Source organism: Gopherus flavomarginatus, chromosome 4 (assembly GCF_025201925.1).
Source record: "Gopherus flavomarginatus isolate rGopFla2 chromosome 4, rGopFla2.mat.asm, whole genome shotgun sequence".
Lineage (NCBI taxonomy): Eukaryota > Metazoa > Chordata > Testudines > Testudinidae > Gopherus > Gopherus flavomarginatus.
Genome location: NC_066620.1, coordinates 177,650,894 through 177,678,149, shown reverse-complemented (window position 1 = coordinate 177,678,149; position 27,256 = coordinate 177,650,894). Strand labels below are relative to the sequence as shown.

Here is a 27,256-nt window from a genome sequence, read left to right as displayed (position 1 = left end):
CTTGATTATAGTTATATGTTACTTAAAGTATTTTGGGAGAAGCAGGAGAATGGCATGTCAGCAAGCCACACCATACCAAAACAGGGTGGGCAGTGGAATAGCACACTCCCGCAACAGCCAGTGCTGCAAGAGCTGTATCTTGTCAAGCATCTGTAGAAATATTCCATATCTATCCTATTTCTGTCCTTTGTTTCACTTTCATTCTCTCCCTCCTTTCTGTGTTGCTCTCTCTCCCTCTCTCTCCTGTCTTTGTGTCTCCTTCTTTCTCCCTCGAGCAATTCTCAGTTCTAAACCCCATTTAGCCTCACTCCCCCATACTTCATTCTGCTCAGATGATCAGTAGTGAAACAGTTAATGCTGAAATTGGAAGCATTGTCATTAGGCTTTAGAGTCAACAGCCCAGTGAGATGAGTGGGGTGCAGGAGACTTCATACCTCTCAAAATCATTATTTTAGCCTGTTTGCAAATATTAGAAAGAAAGGACCGTTCAAAGATTAGGATTCTAAACTAGGATTTGGGAGGCCTGGTTCAAGCTTGTACTTTGCCAGAGACTTTCCTGTGTGACTCTGGGCAAATCATTTAGCCTCTCTGTGCCTTAGTTCTGCATCTGTAAAATGGAGATAATAGAATTTTCCTAACTCATGGGATGTTGCAAGGGTAAATTCATTAAAGATTGTGAGGTGCTTAGATGCCACAATAATAGGGGCCATAGAAATACCAAAAAAGAATACTGCACCTAGCTCTATATTAGAGAGAGTTTTTTTTCAGAAATATGATGGTTAATTTTTTTATTGATGTTTGTATTCTGTGAACTCTGAATATGACATGTAGGTCACATAAATCCATCAAGCAGGCTGGTTGTTAGACACCTCTGGACTAGACCTAGTTAGTTAAGCAAGTATGAGAAATCCCATTCTGCAGATGACGTACTTAAAAATATAGCTTTGAAGCATTTTCTTTGAGATGTACTATTTATTAGATGAGACATGAATCATTCATAGAAGATAGATGGGCTGTGTTAGCAGCTCTACCACAAATTTCCTATCAGAAGTGGATTCAATCATTTGTTAATCTCCCTGGGCTTCAGTTACATCATGTGTAAAATTGGAGAATATTTGCCTACCTTACATAGGAGTGCATACTAAATGATGAGATTTACGAAGGCTGGTCAATCAGAAAGGTAGGGACAGCTCTCAGGACCCCATGGTAAAAATAAAGGCACTGCTAGCCCCTCTTTTTCACAGACATATTTGGAAATGGATCCTGGTTAATTTAGAATAATTAAAGGTATTAAGATGTTGCTTATACAGCTAAATCAGCTATGCAAAGCATTTACGTGAGGTGCCCACATATTCAGTTTTGCAGAAAAAAAAATCCATGTAAACAATTCTCTGGGTATAGCGTTAAAAGTATGTGACATTCAAAGACAAGGGTGTTTTCCATACCAAATTTAAACTTTGAACTGTCCCTTTAGATCATGGTCATGTAACTATGGAATCCTGGGCAGATTTTTTTTTTCATGTAGAGGAAGTTTATATTTTTAACTCCTGTCTATTTATCTTGGGTATTTATATGGCTCAAGTATCAGAGGGGTAGCTGTGTTAGTCTGGATCTGTAAAAGCAGCAAAGAGTCCTGTGGCACCTTATAGACTAATTAGAGCATGAGTATGAGCTTTCCTGGGTGAATACCCACTTCGTCGGATGCATGTCAAATATGGCTCAGATCACTTTTGGTATCTGTAAAAGCAGCAAAGAATCCTGTGGCACCTTATAGACTAACAGACGTTTTGGAGCATGAGCTTTCGTGGGTGAATACCCACTTCCTCAGATGCATGTAATGGAAATATCCAGGGGCAGGTATATATATGTGTGCTAGCAAGCAAGCTAGAGATAACGAGGTCAGTTCAATCAGGGAGGATGAGGCCCTGTTCTAGCAGTAGAGGTGTGAAAACCAAGAGAGGAGAAACTGGTTCTGTAATTGGCAAGCCATTCACAGTCTTTGTTCAATCCTGAACTGATGGCGTCAAATTTGCAGATGAACTGAAGCTCAGCAGTTTCTCTTTGAAGTCTGGTCCTGAAGTGTTTTTGCTGCAGGATGGCCACCTTAAGGTCTGCTATAGTGTGGCCAGGGAGGTTGAAGTGTTCTCCTACAGGTTTTTGTATATTGCCATTCCTAATGTCTGATTTGTGTCCATTTATCCTTTTCCGTAGAGACTGTCCAGTTTGGCCGATGTACATAGCAGAGGGGCATTGCTGGCATATGATGGCGTATATTACATTGGTGGATGTGCAGGTGAATGAACCAGTGATGGTGTGGCTGATCTGGTTAGGTCCTGTGATGGTGTCGCTAGTGTAGATATGTGGGCAGAGTTGGCATCGAGGTTTGTTGCATGGATTGGTTCCTGAGCAAGAGTTATTATGGTGTGGTGTGCAGTTACTGGTGAGAATATGTTTCAGGTTGGCAGGTTGTCTGTGGGCAAGGATTGGCCTGCCACCCAAGGCCTGTGAAAGTGTGGGATCATTGTCCAGGATGGGTTGTAGATCGTTGATGATGCGTTGGAGGGGTTTTAGCTGGGGGCTGTATGTGATGGCCAGTGGAGTCCTGTTGGTTTCTCTCTTGGGTTTGTCTTGCAGTAGGAGGCTTCTGGGTACACGTCTGGCTTTACAACCGCATCTGCTCTAACCCCTCAGACAGAGACCAACACCTACAAAATCTCCACCAAGCATTCTCAAAACTACAATACCCGCACGAGGAAATAAGGAAACAGATCAACAGAGCCAGAGCCCCTCTGCTATGTACATCGGCCAAACTGGACAGTCTCTACGGAAAAGGATAAATGGACACAAATCAGACATTAGGAATGGCAATATACAAAAACCTGTAGGAGAGCACTTCAACCTCCCTGGCCACACTATAGCAGACCTTAAGGTGGCCATCCTGCAGCAAAAAAACTTCAGGACCAGACTTCAAAGAGAAACTGCTGAGCTTCAGTTCATCTGCAAATTTGACGCCATCAGTTCAGGACTGAACAAAGACTGTGAATGGCTTGCCAATTACAGAACCAGTTTCTCCTCTCTTGGTTTTCACACCTCTACTGCTAGAACAGGGCCTCATCCTCCCTGATTGAACTGACCTCGTTATCTCTAGCTTGCTTGCTAGCACACATATATATACCTGCCCCTGGATATTTCCATTACATGCATCTGAGGAAGTGGGTATTCACCCACGAAAGCTCATGCTCCAAAACGTCTGTTAGTCTATAAGGTGCCACAGGATTCTTTGCTGCTTTTACAGATCCAGACTAACACGGCTACCATCTGATTTTTGGTATCTGAACACCTCACAGTCAGCCATATATTTGTCCTCACAACAGTATAAGGAAGGGAAATGCTACTGCGCCCTACTACAGGTGATGATCTGAGGCACAGAGAGACCAGTGACTTGCCCGAGGTCACTTAGGAGCTCTGTGGCAGAGCCTAAGGTTTGGCACTTAAATCTAGGTGTCCCAAGTCCCAGGCTACCCCCTAATCACTGCATCATCCTTCATCTTCCTCTTGCTGAGAAACAGCTAAACTGTGTGTCCTCAAATTTTCATCTTTGGGGAGTAACCAAGCCAGGAAAATTTCAATGTGAAAGATGACAATTTTGAAAAAATATGAATAACTGAAAACAGAGGGTTAGAATGGAAACTCTTGTGCAGCTTCAACTACAGTGGTTGCTACTGCTCCCCAAATAATTTTTCCCTTGATATCAAAAGCTGTTGGGAGCAAGGAAATCTTCAATTATCAGATTCTTTGGCTAATTAGGTACAACACATTTGAAGCTGAAGCCTATTATTTGACTTACTTTACTGTTTGATATGAATCCTTAGGTGTGACAAGGATTTTCAGGGAGAAAGCTGGAAGTGAGCTAAGTATCAATAGTAGAATTATAAACTTAAAAGTTGGATTTTACAGTTTCCAGTATTCAAATATCTGTGAGCACTGCTGGAAGAGAAAAGGAAACAATTTCAGGCAAAAATGTACAACTAATAACCACTACAGTTTGAGAGCGTAATATTATGTGCCATTGATTGATATTTCTTCTTCAGCCATTCAACAGTATTTGAAGCAGCAGCATGAATTCAAGGTAAACACATCAATGGTACAGCGAATGAGTCAGCACTTAAAAAAGAAAATAGCATGTTGTGCTAAAAATGGCCATAGCCCCCTTCTGCCTTCCTGATGCATTAAAGTGCTAGCATCATCGCTTAACTGCACTGACATTGCTAGTGTGCAGATAATAATAGCAGCAGTGGATTCTGTAGCATGAAAAGAAGACACTGGATTTATCTGTCCTTCTGTTTCATGTTATCTTAAAAAAATAGACCCAGTGGGGCTGCACTCTGGATTCAGGTATGCCAATGTGGAAAAGAGCGGTGAGGACAGGCCAGCGAAGGGGACCACTGAATTGTCACTTACAGAGGTCGTAGTTTTGGAACCCCATTGAGGCCATTGTTGCTTCAGTAAGGTAGAGTTACAGCCTCAGAAGGTCTGTGCTGCAGCTGTGTGCTGTCTCTTAGATGGGAGGATGGAATTCATCCTAACCCAACTCTATATGCGCTACACTGTCACAAAGGCAGATTACAAACTCCAGATTTCGTCACATGAAGCCCTATATTCCAACTATACAAAACTACTTCCAGTGCTGAATAACTATTGAGTATAAATTACTCCTAATGTGTGTTACAATGAATTACTCATATGCATTCATTTCATAATGTACCCAATACCCATTATATCTCTGTACAATTCTGTACTTACTCCCTGAACGGCTTTGAAGAACTAGGGACTTTACACTAAACTGACACTCCTCCTTCCCGGTTTCCAGGGATGCAGAGATATCAACATGGCCAAGGCTGAAGTGCTGCTCTTTGCAAGAGAAAAGTGAAATAATTACATGGACTCAACTATTGGGCAAGGTTATGACTAAAGCCACTGAGAGTCTCCAATAATTACAGTGATTAATGACATGATAGTATGCTGCCTCCAAGTGCTAAGAAGCCATTTACCATTTCTGATGAAAATATTGCTGCAGATGTGCCATGGCTGGTTTTCCAAACAAAATAAAAAAAATATTCATAGTTTTGTATCTTTCTAACAGCCAGTGCAAGTTGACATTATTGCACAAGTGTTGTCACCAGGATGGGAAAGGAGAGGCTGTATTCCTACAATATTTTCTCAAGAATGATTCTCCTTTATATTTCTAGCACATTTTTGTTGTCAAAATAATGTTCAACATTAAACAGAGAGGTAGGTTGAAAGTTGGTCTTTGCCACATTTGTCCAGGGCTACCTACAAGGGACCAAGAAACCTGCAGCCACAAGTAACTTGATATTCTAGAGCCCTGAACCAATTCACGCATGTGCTGGGGGTACTGCTCGGACTACTGCCACTGATACTAGATAACCACACACTCCCCTTGGCTGCCTAGGACTGAGCTGATCAGCTAGTGCAGTTTTGGGTCATGGAGGAAATTGCACAGCACTCACTTTAAAAATATCTTTTAAAGAATTGACTCTGACCCCCAAATGGTCATGATTTTACCACCCTTTCTGGATCATCTTTAAAGGATGTTTTTGAAGTTAATTCCTCATGTGTATTTCATAGAATATCAGGGTTGGAAGGGACCTCAGGAGGTCATCTGGTCCAACCCCTGCTCAAAGCAGGACCAATCCCCAGACAGATTTTTGCCCCAGATTCCTAAGTGACCCCTTCAAGGATTGAACTCAAAACTCTGGGTTTAGCAGGCTAATACTCAAACCACTGAGCTATCCCTCCCTCAATAGCTTAGTGACAATGTATTCATGGCCCCTCTTACGTCAAGTAAGGGAATAAATATATCCCCCTTTAGAATTGTACAGATAGTAAAATGTCTCCTAACAACTGGAAATTAACAAAAATAATGACCTTCCTCTGGCGGCTAAATAATTGCCAATGGAGTTTTGGGTCAGCTGATCATAACCATAAAACTCATTTGTTAGGATGAGAAGAGTGGATGAGAGATAAAATATATATTCATTTCTATATAGTCCTTTTAAAAAGAGGGTTTTTTAAAGACATCTGTGCTATCATTTCAGTAATGTCCACGTAATGACTGGGGGAAAAGCCTATGGAATAAAAATGTGTCTTGCTTGGATTAAATAGGTGGTTTGAAAGAGCAGTAAGTCAGTGTGCTCTATGGAACATCTAGTGCACAGCAGTGGTGTTCACGCCAATAGTTAGTGCACAGCATGCATGCTGCACGTAGATTTACACCCCAGTTTGCTGTGCAGCAAATGTTGGTGTAGGCATGCCTGGAGATGCTGTCAGAGCACTTTTCTTGTTCCATTGTTACTTTACTAAATCACAAAATAGGTTTTCTGTTACAATTCCTACAATCACCAAACTTCTGCCTGTACCTCAGTGGTTATAAACTGATGCACTCTTGTAGGTTACAGTTGTTTAACAGCTAAGATGTTTGAAATCCTGGAAATGAATATTTTAAAAAAGTAGGCTACACTTTTTGGTTCATGCAGCAAGAGTACATTAGGCCAGCTTGATTATCTAGAAATAATGCCCTGAATGTCACTTGCTCCTTATGGGCCAAATCCTCTTGCTCCCATCAAGTCTGAATAGCCAAAGTTGGTGTGTGGATTCCAGGGCAGCAGGAAATAAAGGCTTTTCTCTTCTCCCCAGACTCCAGAGCAACACCAGAGCTTTTCCATGACTACTACTGTAGGCTGTGCTTTGTCCTCACTATTTGAAATAATGGTCAATGATTGATCTTCCAACTCACCCTTGTCCCTCACCGAACCCATCTGTGGAAGATGCAGAGGGCGCCCGATAGTCTTGGCTCTATCGTCTGTGAAGGACTTGAATCCAGCATATGGGATTTCTTTCCTCTGTGCATCAGAACTGCACCACTTGTACTTCAGGCAGGGCCTTTTGTGGCCACAGAGAGGGAAGACACATGATTACCCTTCTGTGAGGTAGAGTGACTGGAAAAATGCAAAGGTTGAATGATGTAGCTCCTCAGAAGGGGTTAGTTACCAGTAATTCCAAAAGAGTCAGTTTTTACTCAGCATTTCTTACCTGAGAAGACTTGTGGCAAAAAACATATGCCCAGAGCTCCATGTACTTCTGTGGCACAATGAAAACAAATTACACAACCACCACCCTTAAATTCTACAACAATGTAATTTTGTCTGTCACTGTGAAATACCCTTCATTCCCTCCTCCTCATATAAACACCCTTTATTCCCATCTCTTCACATAAACATGTACAACTATGGCTCTGGTTTAAAATACTAATGGATGCGAAATTCATCTGAGTATTCTTACAGTGGTTCTTTTTATAGTGAATGGATGAGGATGGCTTTTTTTTTGGTTCCATTATATCCTATAGGTAGCCTGGCTCCACACTTCAGGCAAAGGTCCCTGCATCATTCAAAGCCTTTTTCCTTCCATATATGCCAGGGAAGCTTGTGGTCAGGTTCATTTGGTCATCTTCCTAGTTCTCTGGGCCTTGTCCCATCATCCAGACAACCCATCTGGCTAGCCTACATTTCCAGATCCCCCTGGTTACAAGCTGGACGCCAGCTCTAGCTCCCTACCTGCTGTTTCTTTGCTCCCTAGAGCACTATAAACTATGGGGCCATGGGGCATTTCACACCTTTTGCTTCAAGGCTCTCTGAAGAATAAAGCAGGTGACAGTTCATATATTTATACTAGATTCATGTCTTTCAGTTTAAGCTGAGATTGTGGAGCACAGTTCTGTAGCAAGTGGACATTTTGTGGATATAGAATCCCTGAATACATGGGACCCATGTCGTCTTCACTTCAAATTTCAGTTATTGCAGCTGTGCTCTGCTTGGGGCTGCTCTTGAAAAAAAAAAGTTTGGTAATGTCAGCTAATACAGAATGCAGCTGCTGACTTGCTTCGTGGAGTGTCTCTCACAGCATATTACACTTGTGCTTTGTGATCTGCACTGGCTTCCAGCTCATTTCCAGGTGCAACTGAAGGTGTGATTTTGACCTATAAAAGCCCTACATGGTTTGGGATCTATCTGACCACCTCCTTCTGCATGTGATACCATGACATGTGATATCAGTTGAGGTTCTCATGATGACATCCCCCTGGTTTAAATGGGAGAGTTATTGGTAGGACATTCCCAGCAAAGGGTCCTCAGCTCCGAAATTAACTCCCCACTTGTTTGACAGTGTCAGCTGACCTTCAGGGCAAGCTGCAAGATCTCTCTCTGTTCTCCCACATGCTCAGGGATGGGGGCGGCTTATGAAATTTGAAGGGAATGGAGGGGGTGGCTTTCATTAATGTTGAGGAGGAATTCCTGGTACATTTTATAAAGCTTTTTGAATGTTTTTAATTATATAATACATGTACGTAGAGCAATGAATCAGCACATTTTTAAAAAAAATCAGAATAACTAAATAACATATGTGCATTGAGAAAGATACATGCACTGAAAATGGTGTTGAGGCAATAAAAGGTTATGTATTTAAAGAAACAAGGCCTTCTTTATAGGTCCATATTGATTCTATAACTCCTCCCTACTTCCAAAACCTTTAGAGCCATAGTCAATAGGGCTGGAGGAAATAGAGCCAGTCAAATTTGTATGGGGTTAGAGACTTCTAATTCTAGAATTTGTGACAATAAAGTCATTTGCATTTTTATATTTATGGAAAATTGCATACATATTTTTCATAGAATTTCCCTCTGTTGGTGGGGGGTGGGGGGAAGGCCAGTAACTGGCTCAAAAAACATTTACTCACAAGGTTTTGTGTTTTCTCAAGAAAAAAAAAATTCCTTCAAAAATGGGCCCATGAAACTGGGACCAAACTCTCAAATCCACAATCTAAGGTGAAAAGACTTGCAATTTTAGCATTTCAACTTTTGCTGCAAATATTTCATGTGCCAACAGGAGCTTGCCACAATGCCAAGCATGACATTGTGGCATTTACCCTCTAAGGACAGGGTAAATCGAGGAAAATAGTCAATACCTAATGAATTTCTTATTTTATTTTATTTTATTTTATTTTTAAAGTGCAGCAATAGAATGTTGTCTTTTAGATGATTATTGAAAAGGTGTTGCTTGAGCAGAAAACAAAACCAAAAAGCATAGCCCTCTATACTCAGAAAAAAGTCACAAAGCGAAGGAGAAGCATCAGGGAAAAAAAGTAACCAACAGAGAGAGAAGCTATTAAGAATCCACATCTCAGTGTAACTATCAATCAGGGTCATAGTATTCTTCTTGTTCTTTCACATCTAATTCCAAGAATAGTCTACTCAGTGTCCCCAGGTTTGGTTTTATAGAGCCATCATCACCACCCCAGGAAGAAAACATTTAGGCCAGGGTAGTGTTTTTGTCCTTTTGATTTTCTGAACAGCAATTCAGGTGTCTTCCAAAAATCTCCGGCCTCACACAAAGTAAGCAGCATGAATGAGATCCCTCTTCTTGTGCCAGAACTTTCTCTAGTTTAGTTTCTTCTGGTTGGATAGGCCTCCAAAGTGGGTTCTCTGAGAAAACAAACTGGAGAAATCCAAGAGAAAAACAAGAGCAAGGTCTAGCAAATAAGTTCCAGACTAATCCTGGCAGTTTTCCATGGAAAAACTGCTGGTTCTGTGCAAACCTCTACGGTTCTCCTAACCCTTCTTCAGAGGAATGCTGGGTGCTTCCTACTAACTTTCGAGAGCATAAGCTCATCAATGTTCATGCTTCCCACCCAGCAGACCAAAAATTAGTAAACATTCAGGCAGGCATCAATATCTACTTTAATTTATGCACTTTTTCCTCCAAAGTATATACACTATACTCATGACAAAATCATTTCCATTGAGTTGAATGGACTTTGGATCAGCCCCAAATGTGTTTAGTTTGACAGACTTGACTAGACCTTTTAACTTTTCAGAATCACCACTATAGAGTCTTACCTTGCAGTCCTCCAGCTTTTTAGGGTATATATATATATATATATTTTTAATCTATATAATATGGGAAGGCATCATGCTGATAAAGGGCTTGATCTTCCAAAGTGGTGAGCTCTCTGACCCAGATCTAGCAAAGCACTTATGTACACCCTTAATTTTAACCATGTGAGTGTCTGCATGCCTGTATCATAGCTTGAAACAGCACGGCTTCCAATTCCGAGTTTATGTTGGGTAGAGACTTCATCTCATGCTGAACTACTTGGAAGCTTTGTGATGCAGAAAGTTATGAGCATGTAGCAATCAAACTCATTTCCACTTGTTTCCTAAGTCAGAAATTGAACCTAGATCTCCTGATGTACAAAGCTAGTGAGGAGTGATAGATTGTCTAGTAACTAAACATAATGAGAATTTAACTGCCTAAAGCCTATGTATTAGTAATTAACTGCCTATTTTACTGGTATAGAATGAGGTTATATTACAGACTTCTCTGAATTATTTATTTATCATTCTTTAAAAAAATTACTTTAGAAAACTCCCACCATTATGCTTGTTTCATAAGAGTCTGAATTATGAACATTAGCCATCTCTCTGAATTCCATCAATTTGTGACAAAAATACATCTTAATGTTATTTAAATGCAGTTTTTTTAATATTTCATTAGTGATGGTATGTCTGAAAGGCTACAGAATCCCAATATGAGGATTATGGGTAAAATATTCAAAAGTGCTTGACTCTCGATGGGTTTTAGGTTCCTATGCATATAAGCCACTTTTGAAAATGTGACTTAGGCTCTTAAGTCACTTAGGAACTTTTGAAAATTTTACCAGTGGCATTGTGCCTCAAGGGTCAAACCTAAATGACGTGTCTTTGAAGTGTGGAATATCTAAGGCTGTCTCTTAAAATATGATGAGATTCCTGCATATTTTTGTGTTCGGTACCAGGTGCCTCAAGATGAATGGGGAGGGTACCCTGTTGGCGGTAAAGACGAGGAGATCCCCTGCAGGAGAATGAGAAGTGGGAGTTATATTAAAGCCATGGGAGATGAGGAAAGTGGAGATTCTGACACTAGCCCTAAAACATCACCAAAGGTAGCGGTTCGACCAGAGTCATTATTAAAATCCATTGGACAGAGACCACTTGGAGATCACCAAAAGTAAGCTTCACCAAACTTTGTTGCATATCTTACTGAAAGCCATAATGACTCAGGTCATTTTTTTAATGATATTTTGATGTGATTACAACAAACGGTTTCATGAAATATATAAATAAATACACACAGCAAAAAATACAGCAATACTACATTTGTATCATCTGTGACTTTTAGTTATCAACATGATGCTTTCCATATAGCAGCTTTCCCATGTATCAAGTATATTGTATCACACTCATTTAAAAAACAGTTTAATATGTTTTTCTGAGCACCCATAATGTGTGGTCTATCCAATAAGTAATGTACATATTATATTTGTCTAGATATGTATTTACATAATGGAGCCAGACTTGTGCTTCTAGTAGGTTTTTATTTGTCTTTTTTTAAAAAATGTATCATTACAAAACTACACATTTAAGTATTTTTTAGAGGTAAATGTTCAAAGTGGTAGCATTGCTCCAACCCTGCAACTTCCATTAATGAGAATGGGTGTTCCACGTAGCTTCAGAATTCTGTGAGAAATGCGCCAAGCGAAGAAATTGAGACTGAAGTTGACTGACAATTTCACCTTTATCCACCAGCTGCCTGTAGATGTTACCATATATGCAGTACCTTAGTGATGCACACTTTTATAATAATAATAATAGTAATAGTAAAAAACTTCAACCAAAGTATAATCTGTTTGGCTTTGTTAAATAAAAGAATTTAGTAAGCGGATTAGAGGAAAAATAATGTTCACAATACCAACAATAACCAGTGTCATGAAAGCAACATGGAATCTAAAATATTGCTTCAGAAGACAGTTCTAAGAGTGTACTACTCTATTTATTTATGCAACGTAAAGGACATTCTGTTCTCCTAGAAATAAAAAATTACACGTTTAAATAAGATATATGTTATAAAGGGGAGCTTTTTACAATCCACTGTATTCATAATGCAGGAGTTTATCAATACAATCCATCTATTTTGCCATGTTTTGCAAATATACTGTACAAAACAAAAATATTAAAAACACAGAACAGTACTAATGCAGTATACTAGAAATGACAGAAATCAGTGGCAGATTTGCTGTTGATTTCAACTGGAGCAGGAGCAGATTCATTTTAGCATTGTAGAAAACGATTAAAGGCTTATTTGTGCTTTTCCACAAGCCCTGAGCCAAGGACAGAACGTACGTGAACTGTTTCAGGACCAGACCATGAACAAGATTGTGACTGAGAGCCACTTTCTGATTCCTGCTCATCAACTTGCCCACTACCAGATACAGGTTATGTCCCCTGGTGCACCAGCTCAGCTGCATTGATTGGCTTGTCCACTGTGATCAGGTTATAGATTTTCTGATCTTACTGGCAACAGTCATGCAGATGAATAATCATGTGGTGCTAGAGTTTTCCATTATGCTTTTGAAGCAACTCAAGAGAAACTTACCTTTGCAAACATGAAGAGTGAACTGAAAATGAGCTAGGTCAGGTAACAATTAAAATTACAGTGTGTTGTGTATATTTTGCCTGCTTCTTCTCTAAGTAATAGACTTTACTATAGCAATAGATCCTCCATATACACTGCATATATATGGTATGTGTTGTGATATTTCATTTATGAATCTGACAGGTATTTAAGACAAATTATTTATATGATTAACAATAAGAAATAACATTAAATAAGCACAGTATTGATTCTGGTATAATCTAGCCTGACTGTATTCAGTATTCTGTATTCAGGAGAGACTCTGCTGTCTATATGTGTGAGTGGGTCCATTGGAGTGAACTGGAAGTATGACATTGCGTGGTGTCACTTTAAACATTTGAACTTTCTGCTGAAGTTTAACCCTTTATAGCCCAAGTATAACATAAGAATATAAGAACAAAAAAGAAATATAGGATTTGTTGTACTGGATCTGTTCTGCAACCATCTGCCTCTGACAGTGTCCAACACCCCAGGCTCCCAGGGTGGTGGCAGTTATGGTGAGCTTCGCTATAGCATCTTTCTGATGAAATACTGCTTGGTAGGCATGCAGACAGGAAGCTTGCCTTTGTGTGATCTTGTGAAGGATCATGCAGGGGCCAAATTTAATCCTGCTTCCATGCTATATTAATTAATATACTATTTCACTATCATCCTTTGATGCATGTAGCTAATCCATCCCTGTTTAAATTATTAAGTTTAAAACTTATTTTTTTAAATATTTTCTGTATTTATTTTAGACATGGCTTCTGTAGAGGGTGGTGCTGAGGGAATAGTTTCAGTTGAGGAGATGGGAAGAATAATTAGCGGCAGAAAAATTATGTTAATCTTGTATTTGCTTTTTTTATTAATCGTTGCTTTTATTCATCCTCCTGACAGTAGAAGTCCAGCTGCACACTTCATTAGCAGCTTTCCAAGATTCTGCAGCCAGCCAGGAGTCTTGGACAGAACGTCTATACAGGGAAAAAAAACCACAGCTAACTTGGGTTTGCAGGGCTGAGGCTCCGGGGCTGAAAAATTGCTGTGTAGATATTCAGGCTCAGGCTAGGGTTGCAGGGTCCCAGAGCTTGGTCTCCAGCCCAGGCCTGAACATCTACAAAGCAATTTTTAGCTCTGCTGCACGAGACCTATTAGCCCAGGACAGTTGACTCTGGCCAGCCACAGCCATGCAGTGAGTTTTTTATTCCCAGGTAGACCTACCCAAAGGGGTGAAAGTGGAGATTTACCAAGAACAGTTTGATGGCTTGTTACAAAGCCTTGTCACACTAACAGGGCAATTGCCAGGCCAATGACATAGCTACTTTCTCTACTGTCACTCAGGAGATCTGGGTTAGACTGCTCCCTGGATTGGGAGAGAACCCAGGGGCAAAAGGCTTAGCCCCTGGGAAAAGAGATGTTTTGCAGTGCTGAAGAACAAGCCATCTGGCTAATAGCTGGATGTTGAAACTGGACAAATTCAGACTCGAAATAAGGTGTGATTTTTTTCAAGTGAGAATAATGAGCCCTTGAAACAATTAACAAGGGTTGTGGTGTATTCTCCATCACTGTCAATTTTCAAATGAAGATTGGATGTTTGTCTGAAAGATCTACTCTGCGCATTATTTTGGGGAAGTTACGTGGTCTGTGCTATACAGGAGGTCAGACTAGATGATCACAATGATCCATCCTGGCCTTGGAATCCCTGAGCCTGTGAAATAAAAAGTATCTTTTATGCCAGTGATATTCAATTAGATCTACTCATGGACCAATCTGAGAATTTTATGACAAGAGGCAGGCCATTTTGCAGGCCATTTTTGCAGAAGGCTGGCAAAATAAAAAATAAAAACTTCAGCTGCCAATACATAAAGACCTTAATTGCAACATAAGTATTACTGTTTTATCTTCCAACAAAGCTGATAAATCAACATTATTACCTGTGTTTGTGGCAATCTCTAATGGGGGAAGTGACATTGATGATCTCTGGCAAGTTTTGTGAAGAGCGATTTGTAGGAGGTCAGGGCAAGGCGCATGCATTGGTGAAGATGCTCATCTGTCAGATGATTGTAGTGTTGGTTTTTTTATAATGTTCATGGTAGAAAATCCAGATTCACAGAGGAACGTTGATCTGAACATCATTAAAAGATAGATAGCTAGATTCTGGCTATTCTGAAACTAGTCAGCCTATTGAGTCCAGAAATCACAAAGTCCCACTTCTCTGAATTTTGTTTTGAAGGCATCTGAGCTCTGGAGCTTTACAATTTCTAATTGAAAGACACCTTCATCAATTGAATCAAGAATGTTCTTTGCATTAGAAAGGCAAGGTCCATCATCAGAGCCATCATCATGAACAAATAAAAGCAAATCCTTGGGAATTTTAAAATTCTCAAATCATATTTTAAAATTTTCAGTCAGATTGTTTAGGATTTCTTGCATGGTTTTTGTCATCAGTTGTTTGCTTCATGTGTTTGTTTTCTGTGTGCTGCGCTGGCTCTGGCCAGATAACCTGTACAGCAGGCGCTGATTGAACTGCCAAAGACGACCACAGATTCTATTCAGTAGCAAAGACACTCAGCCAGGTTTATTGTCAATAAAGCACGTTCCTAACTTCCTGGATCAATTACAATGTACAATTACACTGTAATGGGCATACATGTGCTACAATTACACTAGTGGTACTTTCCATTCCCCTTGCGGCTGGACAAAGACACACTTTCTGTGAACCCTTTTTTGTGTACTGTTACAAGCAAGTTACTTGTTGCCCCTCTGACATGGTTAGTTACCACTCTGTGTTGTACATGTTGGTTTGATGAAAACATCTCTATCCATCATCTGTTATCTGATCTTATCTTCAGGAAGAGTCAATGTGTCCCTATTATCTTCGGGGAGTATGTTTATACCATACTTGGTATCAGGGTGTTCTGGTACCACCCTTTTGGAATGTGTTTACATAAGTGTCCTGTGCCTAGCACTTCTTAGGAACATTTGCGTTTTTGAAATACCCGCCCTTTCTTGCCAAGTTATGGGAACCTGCAAGTAGGCATTTTTATAACAGGACCTGACTTCTGCTCATAGCCTGATTTTGCTTTATATCAGCAGCGCCTGACTACTTTAGTTCAGGCCTTAGGTCTCATACCAGGCCTCATGCGTCTAGCGCTCTTGTTCTACTAGAGTTTTCATCTAAATTTCATCTGTAGAAACAACACAACATGTGGGAAAGTGCAACATCTTTCCTGTTAAGCTTGGCTGAAAGATTTCAAGATTCCTCTGAAAGGCATGCACTTTTTCAAACAGATCCCCAGCACTGCCTGCACAGCCTTATAGCTGCAAGTTGAGGGAATTGAAGTGACCGGTAATATCACATAGAAAAGCTACCTGTGACATAGAGGGGACGTCATTCATGATTTCCAAGAACTTGCAAGCCTTGTTCGTCTTGTGGTTTGAAAGAAATTCTATTCTTTCTTTTTGAAGTTCACAAAACCTTTGTAACATGCATCCCCCACTGTTAACCAGCTAGCATTGTTGTGCTGCTACAGGTCACTGTGTTCATCTGAAACGTCATGTAAAAGAGCTTTAAAAAGATGATGTTGCAAGCTAGAAGTTGAGCATATGTAGTTCACCAATCTCATTACAATACTCGTTGGTTTTTTTCAAGTCTCCAGACAACTTACCACCCAGGACAGTCTGGTGAATGATGGGTGTATTGCTGCCAAATGTGAAGCAAAGCCCTTCTCTTTCCCTGTCCCGGAGGGACCTCCATATATAACAAGCAAGTTTACTTTCTGCAGATCTAAACCGTTTTTCTCAAAAATGCCTTTTACCTTTTCAAAAATGATCTCTCCTGTTGTGTAGGTTTCTAAAGGTATTAAGCACAAAACTTGTTCCTTGAGAATTTTACCATCATAAAATGTAACAGTGATAGCTGGGCAGTGTCACTTCAATCACTTGATTCGTCCACTGCAAGAGACGTGTATTTGGCAGTTTTTTTAATTGGAAAGAAGGGCTGACAAATAATCCTCATAAATTACCTCCAATCTTCACACTGCCATGGGATCAGAGGAGAATCTTTATTTTTGTCTCCAGGAAAAAGTTTCTCCAGCATTTCCAACGTGCACTCCTCCACAGACTTGGCATCCAGGAAAGGCTTTTTCTTTTTAGCTAGTACCAATATCATCCGAAGAGAAGCAGCTGCAAAGGCGATGCATGGGAGAGGGGGACATGCAGGGTCCTGTGCCTTCCCCCCAGATTTGCTGCTTGGCTTGTATTGAGCATGGTCACACAGGCTGATCTCAGTAACACTGCTGAAGCTGACTACCCTCGCTCTGCTTCCTCACTATCAGTAGGCATGGGATATCTCTGAGCAGCTGTTGCTTTTTCCTGCACAGTCACCGATGTTGTGAGAATGACATTTGAAGTGTGATATGAAGACTTCAGATTTTCAGTTTTGGCACGTCTTGCAAACACTGCCAGGAGGATAGGCCGTGTTGAAGTTACTGTGCTTTGATTCAAAGTGGCGCCTCATGCTGACCACCTTATAGATGGATACAGAGATTTGGCATATTAAATACAAAGGTTTTGTGTTTAAATGAGGTGGCATAATAAAAAGAAAATCCACTATCCAGTTTGAGTTAAAAGCTCAGTTTTTGCTGTTGACTTTATGATGTTTACTTCCACTCACATTCATTTTTGGCTTCATTTCCATCACTAGTGAAAAATGGGTGGCTTCCTAGCTCAATCATAGCCGATGCAATCTTGAGAACTTAAGATCCAGTAAGCAATGCTTAATTTGTTGCAGGGCTGAGCCCCGGCACCTCTGAGATTGGCAATTCATAAACCCAGCACCCGGCCATTCTCTGGCCACCCAGCCAGTGCTTCGTTTGTGCCGGGGCTTGCCAGGGCTGAGTCCAGCACTTCTTTCTTTACAAATTAAGCTAGTAAGTTACTTACTAAGGAAGTCATAGGTAAATGATAGACCGAGCATCACTGTTTGTGAATTTAATTATAAATATTTTTAACGAGAGCTGGTGGACCACACAAGATGTCTTAGCAGGTCACATATGGCCCATGGGCCACCTGTTGAAAATCACTATTTTATGGGGTCAGAAGGAAGTTCCATCCATTCTTACTTGCAGAAAGAATAGTGGTTGCTCTTGAACAATGCAAGATACCTTGTTCCCCCAGCTGCTGAGCATGTTGCCCTTCACCAGCATTCACTCCAAAACCAGGAAGTAATCTAACCCAAATCTCCTGAACGGTAGAGAACACTACCACTCTGTTATTGGCTTGAAATCCAAGGCACCAGATTAGGGTGGGAATGTTAGTGGGTGAGATGGGTAGATCTTCAGACTCTGACAAGAGTGTGTGAAGACTTCCCAGGAATAAAAGAGCATTGTTTCACAAAGCTGTAATTCATCCCAGTGATGTACAGAAACAATCATTTACAAGGGCAAGTATCACAACCGTGAATTTGCAACTTCTGATGACAAAGCTTTTTTTCCCCAAACAAAGTTGCCTGTTAACTTCTGCTCTCAACTTGTATCTTACTTTTACTTTTCTTTTAATTTAAAAGGCTGAATCAGGAGGTGTTTTTGTTTTTTTCTTATTTAATCTCCACAATAAAAAGTTAGTGTGGATAAATGCTCTCTGCTGGAGGCAAGAATTTGAAAAATAAGATGTTTTTAGTTAGAGAAGCCGAAAAAATGCATAAATTAAATTCTGGTTTTCCTGATGTGACTTTTATTTCATTTTTTTAAGTTACATGAAGTCATCTTGTGAGGGCCCTATTCAGTAAAGCACTCTGTGCTCAAATCCCATCGATTATAATGGAACTTAAGCACATTCTTAAGTGCCTTGCTCAGTACAGATGGACTTTAGCCCATGTTTACGTGTTTTGCTGAATCAGGGCCTGTTACAAAAATATAGATATGTACGTAATGGAAAAATAAATCAAATAAAAGCAGAAGAATATGAGAAGCAGCCCCTCAGAGAAAATAGGTAAAGTTTTCAAAAGTACCGAAGTGACTTAGTAGCCTAAGTTTAATTGAAAGTAAGTGGGACTTAGATGCATAAGTCGTTTAGAGACTTTTGACAATTTTATCCTATATCTATGATTTCTGTAGGCCACCGTTTTGGGAAGCAAATCATGTGAGGGTAATGATTAGAAAATTGCTACAATAAAAATATTCTTCATACTGAGTTATGATATAAATCACAATGTTTGTAGTGCTACTGCCTAAATACATTAATCACAGCTAAACAGGACCAACTTTTAAAAAATAATTTTCAAAATTTTACATCATAAACCATTCACTATAACAATCAGCCATTAAATCATCTTTAAGTGTTGTTCCTTTGCAGATAACATTATAGAATTAAGAAGGCATTTAATTTCTCTGACCCAAAAAAGAGGACCTCTGTTTTCTTCCAATAATTAATAGAAATTTCACAGAGAAAGAAACAACATCCTATGCCCTGTTCCTAACACAGTCTCATTTTAATAAATCCAATGTGCAATATCTAAGACGAGTTCGTCAAAAAAGGGAAATAGATGGCTACTTTCCTACACAGAAAACCTTTTTAATTTCATTTGGCCCCAAACCTGATCTCCATCATAGTCAGACCAAAAATAAACTATTATAGTTTGGCAAATCTTAGAAAGTAAATTTTCCACTATAGAGAAATTAACTAGATTTATAGACACCAACTGTATTTCAAGGAACCCAAAATAACTATTCTGTCCTTAAAAGAAAGTCAAACTTAGCATCTACAGTCCTGAGTTTGTAATTGACTGAAGGTGAGCACATCCACTCTCCCATGCAGAGAGCCCCATTGACTTCAGCAGGGCTCTACAGTCACTGTGTGAATCTCAGCTTCTGCAGAATGGCACTGTTCCTATGTAAGGTCCAGGTTTATGAGCTATTTTGTATAAATCCAAACATAGAATTAAGATACATCCAGGTAGAGAAATGAATATCCATTGAAATGCAAATCCCTCAATAAAATAGGTTATGATGACTGATGAAACACTGCTAATATTAATATACCTGCTTGTTAAGTGTCCAGCCTCAGGTCTTTAACAAATTTTATGTTACCTTTTTATCACAGAATAATGCTTCTCCATCTCACGTACTGACAGTTAAAGGTGGTTGCATTTTCTTTAATGTTACCATTCATTCTTAGATTTTGCACTAATACAGTGGTGATACTGGACATTTGTTTAAAAAGTCAGAAATACAGTGTTGGAACTTTACAATTTCCTAAGTCCTACAGGGCATGTTTTGCCCTCAAAGTGAATTCCATTGAATGACATTGAGTTCCTGTAAATAAGACACACTCTTCATAAACTTGGTGGAATTTTAAAAACTCCATGGTGAGATTCTGTGCTTCGCCTCTAAGCACAGAAGTCACCACCCTGGGGAGTGCACTAATGTGGTTTTTAGGTACTGTTTGCACCCTTCTAGTCCTGGGCTGCTCCAGAGACTGAACCAACTCCCAGTGTAACTCCAGGGAGGTGTCCAAGGGGTAAGTCAACCTAAATTACACTACTCCAGCTATGTGAATAACGTAGCTGGAGTTCACATAGCTTGAGTCGACTTACCCCGGTGTCTTCCCTGTGCTGCGTCGATGGGAGACGCTCTCCAGTTGACTTCCCTTACTCTTCTTGGAGAGGTGGAGTACTGGGGTTGACCAGAGAGCGCTCTGCCATCAATTTAGCAGGTCTTTACTAAACCCACTAAACTGCCCCTGCTGCATCATTGCAGCGTCACTCTCCCTGTAGTAAAGACCAACCCTACGTTAAAACAACCTGTTCCCAGTGAGCAACACTGCCTAAAATCTGCTAACGCCCAGAATTGGACTGTATCAACATGAATAATGTTTGTATCCATTGTATCTGTTTAACAGCCACATAAAAAGCAAAAGAAGGCAGATTTCTGAAAATAAAAGTGCTTGCTGTTAACTCAACAGGAGACCCTTTTGTGATGATAGTCTGAAGAGATACGGCCATTTATAAATCATATGAAGTTAGCACCTCACTTGCTCAGAAATGCCTACTTTAAAAATAATGATTAAAATTATTGATTTCAAATTAGCTTTGCAATAAAAATAGCAATAGACCATAGCAGGCACAAAGGTTCAAACTGTTTGTTATCTTCTCCGGCAGCTGAGAAAACCACCAGTTACTTTTGTAAATTCTGCTGTGAAGTGCAAAGCTAGATGTGTAATGCTGGAGGCATTGGATCCCTGGGCACAGCATGATATTTGATCATCCATGATATTAGCTTATCTTGCCTAACTGCAGATGTTATTAGCAATTCCAGCCTTTTAAAATTCAGCCACACTAGTTTTTATGTTTACTCTTTGGTTCAATGAATTCCACAGGTTGTATAGATATTATGCTCCCTTAAAAAAACCAAAACAATAAAACAAAAAATCCTTCCTTTCTTTAGTTCTACAGTACTACCCTTTAATTTCATTTAGAGTCTCCTTATTCTTCTTCTAAAATTAGGTAGGAGGAAAAGATGGACAGATTACATTTCATTAAGTCTTCCATAATTTTCTCAAATCTCCTCTTTTTTCCTTTTTAGAATAAATAAAATTAGACCTGGTTCCTAAATACTACAGTAATTGGTACTCTTTAAATACTTAAGATAGGCTATGTCTACACTCGGAACTGGGGACCTGATTCCTAGCTCACACAGATGTACCCAACATCTCTGCTCAAGCTAGTGTGCTAGAAATAGCAAGGCAGTCGAGATAGCACACGTGGCCGCTTGGTTTAGCCACTTGAGTATATACTCACCTAGACCCACCAAATACATACTCGGGTGGCTAGCCCAAGCCACCACCAGTGCAACCCCAGCTATGCTGTTATTTCTAGCGCACTAGCTAGTGCAGGTACATCTACACAAGATGGAAATCACACCCTGAGCTCCAATCATAAATAAAGCCTGAGATAAATACAGTATACAATGGTTGCCCTTAAATGGGAAAAAGATAAAAGAAAAAAAATTAAGGGCATCTACAAAGGTAGATAAATAGTTTTTGCTAGCTCTTATGCTTTTTCTTGCTGTGTCTCTATCCTTCTTGTCCTTCTTTGGACTTGTTCAAAATCCACTATATCTTCAAGGTGAAATGACCAAATCTGTTCACAGTATTCCTGAAGATGGTAAGCCATGCCATGGTTCAGTTATATCATCATAACACAGCATGTTGCCCTCTTTAGTTGCACCTGAGCAACCAGTTTAGTATGCTAAGTGCTGCGACAGAATAGGAAATTTGCACTAAGCAATCCTCAATAACCCCTAAGCCTTTCTTCTTAGAACAGTGGTTCGCACACTGTGCTCTGCAGGGCAGTTGCTGATGGTCAAGGCAGAGCTAGATGTTCCTTGTTTCCAGTTCCTGTTATGGATGCTGAGCTATCCATTGGAACAAGAGCCTGGATTCCTGGGAAAGCAACTGAAGAGGCAAAGAGCTGGTAGCCAAATCTCCTCCATTAACATCCACCACTACAAAAGAGGAAGAGGATAGGAAATGGCTGCAATCCTCATGACTGGAATGTGGGTATATGTACCACAGTGCTGTGCTGTATGGAATGTTAGACCTTCTCCAGTATTGTCTTGCCCTCTGCTATTGGTCTGTGAGGAGAATACAAGATCTTCTACTACTAAGAATAGATTACAGTTATCTTCTCTATCAAGTGGTGGAACTGTGACCTTTGGCTGTGAAGGTCATGAGTTCTGTTTCTGCAGCATCAGGCACAGTGGCTACCACTAAAAAGTCAACGCTTACCACAAAGTAGTATTTGAGACACTGCGTACTCTGTGTTGCGTCCCATATACCACTGAGCGTTAAATGCACTGAAGATAGAGACTGACTTTTTGATGGCAACTGCTGTATGTGATTGGTGTCTCTCTATATATTTGGTCCTCAATAACTAATATCGGGGTCATAATGTGCATCATAGAGTGAACCATTTATCCTAAGGAATTAAATTGAGAGTATATTTTAGAAATAAGTGTTTTAATGCTAATCTGGTTTAAAAATTTATGATCTCTTTAAATCAGAAAAAGTTCAAAATATTAATTAAATGGGTGTCTAATTTATGTAATATTTCTTTCGCTCTGCTATAGACCTTTGAATAAATTACTGTGCTCTGATAAATGAAAAATTACTTAACTACCAGGAAGTATCCAATCCCTCATTCATCAAAACTCAACTGCTTAGAGTGCTACAGTACTCTGGTTTTTTTCCCTTAGTAAATTATTGCTGTTTAAATTGTCAATTATGGTTTATGATAACAGTACTTCCTGAGAAACTGAGTATCTCCAAAATTAATTACTAGATTGTTAGACCATTACATTGTGTGGCAAAGAAAGAAGACAGTTATTAACTGTTGCTGATAATTGATTTTTTGGCACTCTATAATACAACGCGTCTTATTTCTATTGTCACTTTTTTTCATGTTGCCTCTGTGACTCGTATTCTGGAAAAAACCAAATCTCAGTGAAGAAGCCCAATGTCTTGCTGTTTTTCAGATTGTTTCTGGTCTGAGAATCCAGGATTTGGTAACATCTGATAACAAGCAGAGGGTCCAAAATGTTTTTCACCCGTTTTTGGAAAATAGCCTACATTAATAACACTAAACCTTTTTAAAGGAGCTGTGTTCAGAGAGAACAATGATGATGACACATTAAAAGGAAAGCATGGATAGTGCATGCAGTGTTGTACACTTGTGGTCCCAGGATATTATAGACAAGATAGGTGAGGTAATAGCTATGATTCGACCAATTTTTGTAGGTGAAATAGACAAGCTTTTGAGTTTACACTGGATCAGTTTTGTGTGGTTTCATTTTGTTTTAGCAATGTTAGCATAAGGTCCAACACGATTTCGCTGTGATAACAAGGATCCTAGTCTTGCAATGACATCAGCAACTTCTGCCAGATGCTGAGTGCCCTTTAGTAAGACCTGCCCAATGGTATATCTAGTACCGCATAGGACAGGGCACAAGGTCTGTCTCCGAAATAATGCCTTAAATAATACTGGTATCTCAGTGTTTAATTGGCATGTTTGTTTCTAACAGAAGAAAAAAGTTGCAAAACTTTTCTTTAAAAAATGACTGTCTGGTGTGTATAAGAAATAAGTATTTTATAGATTGAGGGTAACATTTTCAGAAGAGTTCAGCAGTAATTTTGTGTACTGCTGTTCCATAGTGCCCAGCTTGAGACACCAGCTGCCTGATTTTCAAAGGTGCTGTGAACTCAACAGTTATAACTGAAATCAAATTTCATTCACAACTATTTATTCTTTCCTGAACGTAGAGTAAAGGTCTTTTCCCTATGTAACCACTTGCTCTTTATTCTAGGCTGATTTGCAGTCAGTTAACTTGAAGCATGAGAACTAGTGCAGACAAACCACAACAGTGCTAGGAAACTCAAATGGGGCTGGCAGTGGTGTTTTGGCCTCCATTCTCCCTCTGATATAAGGCCAAATTTTCAAAAGTGGGCACAGAATTTGGGTGTCAGTTTGAGACACCTGATGTCAGGCATCCAAAATTAAGAAATCCAGAAACAGCAGCCGCTTTTGAAAATTTGTCTGTCGGATTTTAACCTTATGCCAAATGAACATTTGGCTCTGTGTGCGTTCATATTTCAATGCCCACTTTGAGGCAATTTACTCAACTAAAAATATCCAGCTCCATTTTGAAAGATCCAGGAAGTTTTAATAAAATCTTGATATTGCCACTTTTCATCAGTAGATCTGTAAGGCCTGATTCAACAAAGCACTCAAGCATGTGTTTAGCTTAAGTATGGGCTTTGTCCCAAATGTAGGTATGTGCCTAGGTGCTTACAAATAAGAACCATTATTCTTATTTTATGTGTTTCAAGTTAGGTCCACAAAATCAGTGACCTCTTATGATATACTTTGATCTATGTGTTCTTTTTGCCTTGAAGCAAAGAACAAGTCTAAGTCCGTATATTCTTTTGAAATGTATATTTTTACTGTCAGAGATATTTATTTGGGGTGTCCTTGTTTTGCTTCTTTAGGGGAATCTCTGTGATGTCTTGTAGCCGAACATATATGTAGAAAATGTTATACTGTCATGTCCCAATGATGCAAAGTTGACACTGAAGAAGCTGCGTGGGAAGTATGTGGGATTTTTTTAAACATAAAGGGGAACAAGTTGCACAATTTTAGTCCATAAATAATTTTGGTCAATCTTAGTCCGCATTCCACTCAGCAGGAAAATTGCATAAAAAGTTTACTAATTGAACCCCATAGCTACCAATACATTTCCAGTGAAGGCAAATTAGAAACCAAACTTTGATGCTTATTTCATTTTATTTAAAAAAAATGATTTTTATTTTAATTTATTTTAATACTATTTGCAATAAGCTATGTAGACCATTCAGCAGCCTGCTGAGAAGGAAACACTAAGATCAGAAAAGTGATTTTTCCTTGTCAAAAAGGCAATCTTTGACTTTAACCCACTGCCTTCACTGGGGTGGTAAGGAAGTACAGTGGTGCAAACACAGTATGTTGGGTGGTGGGGCAGACCGTGCCTCCAGCAGTGTTGGGTCAGAGCACAGAGCAGCTGCTGCTACATGCTATACATTTTAACAGAGTGCAGTATGTGCTGTCCCCATGCCATACCAACATAGGGGGAAAGGGAGGGATAGCTCAGTGATTGGCCTGTTGAACCCAGGATTGAGAGTTCAATCTTTGAGGGGGTCATTTAGGGATCTGGGACAAAAATCTGTCTGGGGTTGATCCTGCTTTGAGCAGGGGATTGGACTAGATGACCTCCTGAGGTACCTTCTAACCCTGATATTCCATGAAAAGGACCACACTGAAGCCCATTTTAAGTTTCCTAACACCATTGGAGTTTGTTGGTACTAGGGTTTTTTTTTAACCCTCAAATGAATTAATTGCCCATCAGCCTTGGGTAAAGAACAAACCTAGCATTCCATCTTTATGTTCCTGTTTATACAGTACAGTTCAGCCTTGGTCCACGATTGGGGCTCTGAGATGCTGCTATAATACAAATAATAATAATAATAATAAAAATAGTAACTAATAATAACTAATAATTAATAATAAGGTTCTGCTAACTTAGTACAAAGAACTTTACTTTGCCTGGGCAAAGAATAAACATTTGTAGTTTGCAACAAATGTTTGTGGAGTGTTCACACTGGCACTTAACAATGTGCTAACTACCTCAAATTAACTGACAATTTACTCAAGATAAAAGGAAGTCTAGCGTTGACATATCTTGTTGGCATTAGAGCTCCCTGCTCCTAGTGTACCTAGACTGTGCATGGTGTCTGAGCATGCTGTAAATGGGTTCAGAGGCTCACTGCTGTTTTTCCTGCACCCTCTGAATATGCACAGATCTAGGATGCAAGTGCAGGTTGCCTTATTGCCCGTGCTAGTGCGTGAGATGTAAGGGAGAGGGAGCAATGAGCATCTTTGTTCCAGACACATGGAAGGAAAGACAAGATGTGAGAGATGTGGTTTAAGTGGGCAGCAAATGTATTAAATTATCTAGGAAGTATCTAGGAACTACAACTTGTACAGTGCAGGGCATGATTCCTTTCTTAATCATTTCCAACTCATGGAGGGCTGCAGTCAGACTCTAAGCCCTCCGCAGCTCATCCCTGCCCATTGCTGGGATCCCACGGGCCTCCTCCCATCTGAGGGTTAAGGGGCTGAGGAAAGGGTGTTATCCCTTTGCTGTGCCATACATTGAGAACTCCAGCCCCATTCCTCAGCTTCCTTAGGTGATGCTTTCCCGAAGTCCACTTCCAATGCCAGTCATCACAGAACTGGACCCACTACAGAACAAGTACCTGGACACCTGACATCTGTTAATTTGTGACAACTTGAACCTTAACCTCCTGACCTACCCACTGGGTCTGTGAGCTGCTGTGGGAAAGACAAAAAACCCATTGCGATCAATCCGGCAGTGAGGGGAAAATTCCTTCCCAGTCCCATAAAAGACAGTTACAGCAATGGGCATAGCAGACCAGGCCTATATAGTAAAACTGCAAACATTGGCAAGGGGAGAATCGAGGGCAGCTGCTTTTAACTCAAGTTGACAAGTCTTCACTGCCTAAAAAGGTGTGACTTTACAGTAAGATAATGACATGCAATATCTTGCTGTAAAATCCTGCTGGAGATAAGGCTCTGTAGTTTTTAATGTGATGTAACCGGGGTGGCAAACTGCAACTGGGGATAGAGTGTAGACCTTGCTTTGCTGCATCGTTGTAAACCCTACTTGTGCCTTGTCTTCGCTAGGAGAGCTACTGCGGGTTAGTTATCATGTTTAAAGAAAAAAGAAAACCTTTTTTGTCATGGAAGACATAGCCAGTGTCTCTTTAAACAAGACCATCCTCTGGGACAGGAGGTGATGATGGTGGTGTAGGTTCTGCAGTACACTCAGGGAAAAGTAACTTGAGAGATGAGATGTAAAAAGACCAGTTCAGGAGATTTATGCAGTTGTGCTGTGTGCCATTACAAATCACATTCTTTAGCTGATCTTCTGTAAATGTATTGATACTTTTAACCTACCAGGCATCTTGAAATCCAGCACCTTGATGAAAAAAGGATGACAGAGAAGAGTGATTTTTATCCCTGTATAAACATTTCCATTCCTGCAGTAGTTGTTGTTCATATTGATGTTCACATTTTATTTTAGTAA

The 27,256-nt window shown here is 39.8% G+C and overlaps 1 protein-coding gene across 7 annotated transcripts in view; it reads left to right on the top strand.

Moving 5' to 3' along the window:
- The window catches only part of DLGAP2 (DLG associated protein 2), a 688,475-nt gene that overhangs the window by 570,606 nt on the left and 90,613 nt on the right, over positions 1-27,256 (top strand). For all 7 annotated transcript variants that reach the window (XM_050950699.1, XM_050950698.1, XM_050950697.1 and 4 more), the window contains one exon: positions 10,909-11,120. In XM_050950699.1, the coding sequence (XP_050806656.1) occupies positions 10,909-11,120 (212 nt within the window). The remainder of the gene's footprint in view (positions 1-10,908; positions 11,121-27,256) is intronic.